We start from the raw sequence: 9,510 nt of genomic DNA, 5'->3' as shown, positions 1-9,510 counted from the left end.
TGATGGAGTCTGCAAAAGACCTAAGACTGGGACGGAGATTTGTCTTCCAACAAGACAATGATCCAAAACATAAAGCAAAATCTACAATGGAATGGTTCACAAATAAACATATCCAGGTGTTAGAATGGCCAAGTCAAAGTCCAGACCTGAATCCAATCGAGAATCTGTGGAAAGAACTGAAAACTGCTGTTCACAAATGCTCTCCATCCAACCTCACTGAGCTCAAGCTGTTTTGCAAGGAGGAATGGGTCTCTCGATGTGCAAAACTGATAGAGACATACCCCAAGCGACTTACAGCTGTAATCGCAGCAAAAGGTGGTGCTACAAAGTATTAACTTAAGGGGGCTGAATAATTTTGCACGCCCAATTTTTCAGTTTTTTATTTGTTAAAAAAGTTTGAAATATCCAATAAATTTCGTTCCACTTCATAATTGTGTCCCACTTGCTGTCGATTCTTCACAAAAAATTACAGTTTTATATCTTTATGTTTGAAGCCTGAAATGTGGCAAAAGGTCGCAAAGTTCAAGGTGGCCGAATAATTTCGCAAGGCACTGTATTTGCCTTCAAATTTTCCTAAGTATACAAATTACCATTTATTATGGCTATTATAATTATCCTATTGTTGTTTTTGTTACAATACTCTAATGTTACTCTTAGCGCACCAATCTATTAATAAAAGGATATCTAATAAAAATTATCATGAGCCCAAAATCTTCTTTTCAACAACTTAAAAAAAAATCACGCAAATAAGGCCACGGGTGCTGTGGTAAGTTAGAGTCAGGAGTTTCTTCCATCGTTCATTCCTCTCTATATGTTCTGCTTGCTCTTGAACTGATGCTGAACTGTATGTTAGTGAGAAGTAGATCCAATCCAAACCAGTTCAAAACAGAGCTCGTGCTCTCCCCTGATTGGTGACTTGCTGTGTGTTTGATCAGTTAAGTTTGTATTCACTCCTAAATAAAAAGGAATGACTGATTTCACAAAATGTAAAATGATATTTGACTTTGAAATGCAGTGAAGTTAAAGTTCCCAGATGGACATTTTTCAGTAAAGTACAGATACATGAAAAAAGCTACTCAAGTACAGTAACTAATTACATTTACATTGTTATTGTATTATAACAAAAACTAATTGCTCAGCACTCCCCCATCCCATCTTCTGCCTGTGAGAGATGTTTTAGCACTGCTGGCTTCATTTTCATTCCAAAAGGATTTAAAGGTGCATCAAATCACAGTCAGCTCTATAAATTTATTTTTAATCCTCTCTAAAATGATTTACTTTAACTTTATTTGTCCATTAAAAACTAATAGCACTATTTATTCGATTTGTTTGATCTTGGTTTCATTCTGGCATGTTGAAAAGACTGTTGTGTTGATCTTTGGTTAGTGTTGAGGTGTACAATTTAATTTGTGTTTTAGGAAATAAAACCTTACAAATTAATTGTTTTTGGTTTTTCACTAACATGTGTCTTGGAGTTTAGGTCTAATGCAGCCTACGTTCAATATGAGTGAAATACTGTACTAAAAAGTACTGTTCAAATCAGATAATCTATGACTTTTTAGAATTAGTGATTTTTAAGTATGATCAAGTATGATTTTCAGGTGCTCTTTACACCTTTGCTTTTTCCTGGATAAGCATTGACACTCTGACCAGTCTACATCTAAGCAATCCTTCTATTGCCAACATTATCTTTTTCAATTCATGCTTCATTAGCTCTTCTTTGGGATTAAATCAGATGAGCTAGCCTTTGCATCAATGATCCATTAGCCAACACCAGGTTTTTTATTTGTACCCATTTTTGGTAGGTACTAACCACTGCACACCAGGAACACCTAGTGTTCTGACTTGCCAATTGACAGATTCACTGACCCAGGTATTGCCTGCCCTTGTCAAAGTCTCTCAGATCCTTGCCCATTTTTCACACTTCCAACCCAACAACTTTGAGAACTGACATTTCACTTGTTGCCTAAAATATACCAAAGCCACTGACCGGGTCCACAATATAATAAACAATATTGACTTCACCTGTCAGTGGTATTAATGTTATGGTTGATTGGTGTAAGTGCTGCTGTGCTAAGTTTGTAAAAAGCTACAGGAGGAGTGAGAGCAGTGTACACCATGTGCACACAGCCATTAAAGTTATTTTGAACCGGACATAAACACTCACTCTCTTGCTCACTCCCTCTTTCCCTCTCTTGTGTGCACACACACACATACACACACACAGCTGTCAGGAACCATGACACAAGATGACCGATACAGTGGTCGTCGAGGGACAAGTGAGACTCAGAGAAGGGAAAAAGGTTTCTCTAAACTACTTATTACCACTTTTTGAAGGGGAATCAGTCAAGGTTGGGGGAGAGTACCTGCTCCAGGTGAGACTTTCACTGTCTTTCTGTCTCTACAGTGGAAAACCAGATGGGTGGTCCTGCGAAAGCCCTCTCCAGTAGCAGGTAAGCTAAAGGCATACGTTGACAACTGTGTGTGTGTGCGTGTGTGTGTTACAGCATTGTCGATTGTTAACAGTTAAACACTTGGTTCTTCAAAATAAATTAATAAACAAGCAAACAAACAAACAAACTACCTAAAGGGTTTAAACCAAAGATTGTGCAATTCCCCATGAGGTATTTATACTCCGCTTTCCCCTGTCTGGTATTTCACCTGGAATCCCAGTGATGTCAGAATGTCGCTGTGGCAGTGCGTGCAACTCAGAGCACTTGCAAGACAACCCAGGCCTGAACTTTAAATGGAGAAATTTACGAATCAATATATTTGATTCTATATGATGTAGTAATAGTGCCGGATTTTTGCATCACTGCACTGTTCTATTATAATATGTATTAAAAAGTCAAGTGGTTTAACTCCACATTACTGTATCTTTCCCTTTTCTGTTCATCATTAATTCTGTATATACAATTTTGATTGGATAATTGTTATATGAGCTGTAGTTCTGCTTATCTCTGTGATTTCAGTAGAAATCTTATGAATATTTGTTTTACAGACTTGAATTCTTATGCCCCAAAGGGAAAACATAAGGAAGAACACATGTTGAACAAGTCCAAGTAGTATATTTACCTATAATAGCATGGCCCATAGAGTGTTAACCCTCGTATACTCCAGCAACAATTTAGCACCATTTATTAATGAATATCAGGTCACACTTTTTTTTTAAACTCTAGGCAGGACACAATGATAAAACTGTAATGAATGGACATTTGATGGCACCCAGATAAGGATGCTTTTTCTTTTGTGTCTAAATCCTCTCAATGTTTCTTATTTATACAATCTCAGGGAGTTTTTCCGTGCCACAGTCACCAATGACTCGTTCGAACGTATACAGTAGGCAACGAGACATATACATTCTTTTATACAGCTACAGTATATATGCGCTTTATCTCTGTTTATCTCATTTTAATACCTGATTTTTCTGACCTGAAATATAGACATCTGTTTGTCTATGTGTTAGATTCAGCCAGTAGTTTTCTTGGTTTTTGGCAAAAGACAATAGAAAAGTTCGCTTTTTCGATTGTCTTCAACAGAACTGAGATGAATCTTTATCAGGGTCTTGGTTTGTACAGGACAGATATTATCCAGTCTTATAGTATCAAATTGTTAAATTTTCACAAAAGCATGGAGGAACGTTGAACCCAACCACAGAATTATGATTGCACTCAATCGAATATGTTATAACAAGAACTAATTGCTGGTGAGGTTTTCTCTTAGGAGTCTTTGATGAAACATTTCTGGAAGGAGACTCAGTAAGTGAAATAGAATAAGATGTAGGGTATTTTCAAAAAAATGTAAGTGGTATTGCATTAATTTGCGTAGATTTCTTGCACAATGGGGACCACATTTAACTGTTCACGAGGTACATTGCCAGGGTGAGGAAACTTGTGGCTCGTTGTCTTGGTGTTTGGTGCTCTGTAGCATTGGCCAGAAAAAGAAGCATTATTTTTAAACTCTTTGTCCCAGTCTGGATGTATAGAGTTTTTGAAGGGTGGGCAGGTGAGCGCCAATAATCATTTCAGCCTTACTGTGCACCACAAGGCAAAGTGGAGCATATGGTATATTCTCTCGTCTATTTATGTAACTTGTACACTTATCTAGTAACAATCATCTAAACTGTCACCTTTTCATTTCTTCTCAACAAGAAACAATCAGTGGATTGGTACAAACACTATGTTGTATGTAAAAGTGCTTATAGACTTTCATTTGAATAAAACAAAATGCCTGTGGTTGGTTTGCGTTCTTAATCACGTGGCCTCTTACTGTACAAGAATGCAGTTCTTTGGCATTTATAATGGCAGAATGTTTTAATGCGAGCTTTTAGGAAATGCCCCGAAGTCCACAAAATTTGGGGATTTGGTCACAGGCTATGTAATGAGTCAGTCAGTCTCCGGCTGTTGCAGTAAATCACTCTCTCTCTCTGAAGTGCTTCATATGGCAGTTGCTTGTATGTCTATTCATGCTGAGCTACAACTGCACACACATACAGTATATATAGACCATCGTCCGAACGTTACACTGATGTCTCAACGGCTTCACTTTAATTACATGCTGGCCTGCACAAGACATTTGTGTAGGAGAGGATTATTATAGACTACAGGTGCTAACAAGCTCTTATAACTGTACCAACAAATGCTGGCAAAGCAGGTTGAACATTATTCATTTGTTTGTTTGTTGTTGCCAAATGTAAAAAAAAAGATCTTGCTTTTTATAGTTTTGAATAAAACATAAGGGTTTCTTTTTCCTTTCAGTATTTCTTATGTTATCTGCTATTTTGCATTAAAGCTATAAACAAACTAGAGATGCTCAGTAACAAAAATTCTTAATGTTTGTCAGGATTTATGGCCTAGGACTACGATTCTTATCAGACACTGTACCATGACATGACTGTCACATGTCACTAATCACTCACACCTGTTCCTTGATTTGCAAATATACTGCGCATGTCCCAGCTTTCACGGCAGTCTTCGTCTCACATTTGTCTATTCATGCTTCCCGTTGTGCTAAAAGTGTTGGTTTGCTTATGCTCACGTTTAGGTTTCTTTTGTTCTTTGTCCATTTTTCGAGTTATTTTGTGTTTTTTGTTTTTAGTGTCTGTGTTTTATTTTTCTGTATGTGACGCTGATGTCAGAAACAAATAAAAAGTAGTAAACTGTACCCAAAAGAATTCAAGACAGACATAGTGATGACGTGTTGAAAGAATTTTTCATATGAAAGCTGCGAATGAAAGTGAAATGTCAGATTTGGATTTCCATATTATGATGTTTTGTATCGCTCTCTAACAGTAATTTGTTACATCATTAAAACATTTCAGTAAGATTTGGATATTTTGCATTATACCAAATAAAATATTGTTTAATTCTGAATGTGTGTGTTTGTGTGTTTGTGGCAGACTGCCTGTGTGTGCTGGTCTATAAGGAACGCAGTAAAGGCCAGCGGGAGAAGAGTCAGCTCACCCTGGCTGATATCTGTGGCTTGGAGCTCCTGCAAAGTTATGAAGGCGTGAACTATGCTCTTACCCTGCTCTGTCTAACGCAGTCCGTTACACTCGGCTTCGACAGCAGGGAAAACCTCCTGGCCTGGGACACACGCATTCGCTACAGCCTTGGAGAGGGTGAGAAATCTCCACACTGATAGAATGTATATGTATATGTGCAAATGTTCAATAGCAAGCTACTATAACACAACACAAACTTCTGTCCCTGCATCTTCATGTACACTACTTTTTAAAAGAACACATCCACACATACACATGCAAAGATGGAGCACATAGCAAACATCATTTGTGGTTGAGAGGTCTATATTAAGTCACTCCCCTGAATGCCGGTCAGGTTGTGTGTGACGTGAATGCACTCTTGAAGTTTAAAAATATGGCCTGCTAAAGTTGACAGCCTTCTGTACGTTTCTCCAGAAAGTTCCTTCGCAAACTCCTCCCATAGTTTTAGAAGTTAAAGAAAACTTGTTCTTACACACAGGGTCAGCTCAGTACATTTCAAGTGTTTTAGAGTGCTTTTGACAAAAGGAGAACATACTGAACTCATTCTCATGTCTGAATCGGGAAGCTGTCAGAAGGTTGCGATGGATTTGAACAGCCAAAATGGGGAGCACAACACACACGTATCTGTTTCAAACCTTATTAACACATTTTTAAAAAAGCCTGGAAATTCAGGTAAATTCAGTTTTATCCGTGTAGCGTTTATAACAATGGACGTTGTCCCAAAGTGGCTTTACCGAGATAAATAGGTTTTGCAATTGAAATGTATACGTTTAATCTCTTTAAGTTTATACCTACTGATTAAGCAAGTGGTGACAGTGGCAAGAAAAAACTCTCTCAGATAGTATAAGGAAACCTTAAGAGGAACCAGACTTGAAAGCGAACTAATCCTCATCCTCATTGTCTATTTATTATAGATGTATCATTGTTGGGGTGTAGTGTTCACTAAAAGCTGCTTAAATGCAGAACTGTTTATGCAAATTGCAGTCCTACGTCGCTGTAAAAGCCTGTTTATATTAATGACAGTCCAAATCCATCCTCATAGTTCTTGTGCAACTCTTTAGGCAGTTCATGTGGATCCATCCTTATCTGCACAGAGTGGTCTTAAATTGCAGAGGACTCCATCCAATAATAGGGCATCAGGATCAAAAAGAAGAAAGAGACATGGTTGCTTGTCAGTAGTACCTCAGGAGAATATTTAACTCAAAATAGAGGGGAGGGGAGAGAAAAAGAGAATAGGAGAATAGAGGGGTGTTGTTGGGTGTCGATGTGTTGTGGATTGACCATTGATGTGAACCAAGGTGATGCTGCCACACACCCTGTATTGTTTTGTGTGGTATGTGGCTGCATAGGCTTGTTATCAAGTTGAATAATATTTATGTGCATTACAGATCTATTATTTGGCCAAAAGTGTGGATCATGTATGACAAAAAAAAAAAAAAAAACATTGTTATTAATAATGACCTTGCTGTTATAATAACCTCCACTCTTCTGGAAAGGGTTCCATTAGATATTGGCACATAGCTGTGGAGAATTGTGTTCTTCAAGAACCTGGACACTAATGTTGAACAAAAAGGTCTGGAGTACCAGTTTATCCCAAAGGTTCAGTGGGCTTGTGGTCAAGGCTCTGTTTAGGACACTTAAGTTCTTCCAGTCCAGAAATCTCCAACCAAATCATACCTTAATGGGGCTTAATTGTGCACAGGTTGATTGTCATTATGGAATAGGGAAATCCACATAACACAGTTTATCTGTTCATTATAGGATTCTATAGAGTCATCCCCAATTTTTGGACCAATAACTGAACAAACACATCCATATAAGATGAAGAAATCCTTTCATGGAAAATTGATCCACACCGTGTAAAACATCTGAATTGAAAACTCAGCAGCAGGTACCTGTGTATGTAGTACTATTGTCTTTGTGCCATATAAAAGAGAAAGTCTTAATGTTTTTTTTTTTTTTGTTATACAGATTTTAGGATCCTAGACATCCTATATGTGATGGTATATAAGGCTTCTACAATGCAATAAATCTGAATATTATGGTAATGTGGTGAGCTGTGATAAATGATGATGCAATTATAGTGACGTGGAGTATATGATCATGACATACTTAAACACATCCCAGATAATGAGTGTTTCTCTCCTGCTCTGTTGCATCTTAAATTTCCACGTCCTTCCCTGTCTTTATTTGTTTGTGCGTGTGCCCTGCTGACAGAGTGATAAAAAATTGTGTTGCGTGAAGCGCAGTGAATATTTCCCACGATGCTCGAGCTCGCTCATCAGTCTCCTTGCCTCCGCTGTGCTCCCTCGATATATGACAGCTCGCTAACTTGCCTTACATTGAGCATGATTGATGAGTCAGTCAGCATAGTGGACTACTGTTGCCCCTCTCTCTTTCTCTCTTTCTTTTTTGATATGTGTGGGTTGGCAGACAACAGAATCATCATCAGGAAATAAGCTTCGTCTTTGACTTATGACAAAGTCACTTTAAAACAAGTTATTAAATATACCTTTTTTTTGAGCATGCATCCTGATCGTGATGAACGTTTCATGTCCTAGAAACCTGTTTACTGCTTACTTTCTCACATATGATTTCCATGCTTTATTTTTCTTAAAAAAAATGAACTCATTTGGCTTGAATGCCTTTAGGTACAGGAGAATAGCACAGAACTTTGAATCCGTTTACTTTGGCATATTTAAATGAATATCACAATGCCAGTAATGCAAAAAAACATCGCTCTAGCTGGCACTGTATTTATTAAATTTTTTGAAGTGAGATTAGCATAATGCATAACATCTCTGTACACAGGACTTCTGCAGCATATAAAAAATCTTTAAAAGTCTCCTCCTAAGGTCTGAATGTAATAATTCACAATTCGACAATATATTTCATGCCACATCCTTTGTGTTATATTTTAGCTTTGGAATAAATGTTAAAAACATGCTGCCCATATTAAGCATATCTTAATGAAGCGCACTTACTGCATCCAAAGACATCCTATACAATTGTGTGCCTCCAACTTTGTTGTAACAGTTTGGAGAACCACATGTGGCTACAGATGTTCGGTGTCCCATATCATAAAATACCAATCATTTTTGCAAGTAACATATTTAATGTTAGTAATGTCTTTACAAATATTTTATGAACTCTTCAGTGCTAATCTTCTACTAAAAGGTTGCTTTTTTTTCAGTGCACAGGTTCAGTGTAAACATCCAGCCAGGCACTAAGCTGGAGAGCGGTGCAGCCGCCCTGCATCTGTGTAATAACCTGCTTGTTATAGCCCGGGACATCCCTCCAGCAGTTATTGCGCACTGGAGACTGACTGACCTGAGACGTTATGGAGCAGTGCCTAATGGATTTATCTTCGAGGGAGGGACACGCTGCGGCTATTGTGAGTCTCTTTTGTGTATGTGTGTGTGTGTGTGTGTGTGTGTTTTACGTATAAATGCCAATGCTGTAGTACTGTATTTCTACGGCTATTGCTGCAGTTTCCTGGAGTACAGTACTATTTGGAGTACCCCAAATCCTCTTTGTGATAAAAATGTTGTGGGGTCTTGCTAGCTGCTCCCTGAACTCATGTTATATGAGTAACCTCATGTCATGAGTAATGACAAAAAGCTTATTACAGAAGTCTACTAATAGGGAGTAGAATATATGTCTTGAAAATGTCGGCTGAAGTATGATGCCTTTCCTTAGGGATGAGCATTTATTACTCCAAGAACAGAATTGATTTGTGAAATGAGACATTGTTTGACTAATCAAATGGAATTGAACTTGTTCTGAAGCTCTTGTGTGGTTATTTTTTACGATTCTATCCTTTAGGAAATGTTATTTCTGCTTACAAGTGTCTTGCATCAGGTTATTACACCTGACATTCTTCTGTATGCATTCGGTATTAACCAAATATACCCTGCAGTATGATTGGATAGTTGTTGCTATGCTAGAAATTGTTTGTTGTATTGAACTGTATGTGTTTATTCAGTTCAATTCAAGTGATAAATTAC

The 9,510-nt window shown here is 37.7% G+C and overlaps 1 protein-coding gene across 2 annotated transcripts in view; it reads left to right on the top strand.

The window, feature by feature from the left end:
• The first annotated feature begins 2,222 nt into the window (after positions 1-2,222).
• dok7b (docking protein 7b) overlaps positions 2,223-9,510 on the top strand; it is a 45,160-nt gene continuing 37,872 nt past the window's right edge. For both annotated transcript variants that reach the window (XM_046872651.1, XM_046872642.1), the window contains exons 1-4: positions 2,223-2,303; positions 2,408-2,453; positions 5,399-5,620; positions 8,697-8,897. In XM_046872651.1, coding sequence (XP_046728607.1) covers positions 2,250-2,303; positions 2,408-2,453; positions 5,399-5,620; positions 8,697-8,897 — 523 coding nt within the window. In that variant the 5' untranslated portion in view covers positions 2,223-2,249. The remainder of the gene's footprint in view (positions 2,304-2,407; positions 2,454-5,398; positions 5,621-8,696; positions 8,898-9,510) is intronic.

This window comes from Silurus meridionalis, chromosome 2 (genome assembly GCF_014805685.1).
Source record: "Silurus meridionalis isolate SWU-2019-XX chromosome 2, ASM1480568v1, whole genome shotgun sequence".
Lineage (NCBI taxonomy): Eukaryota > Metazoa > Chordata > Actinopteri > Siluriformes > Siluridae > Silurus > Silurus meridionalis.
This window is presented reverse-complemented; position numbering and strand designations above follow the sequence as displayed.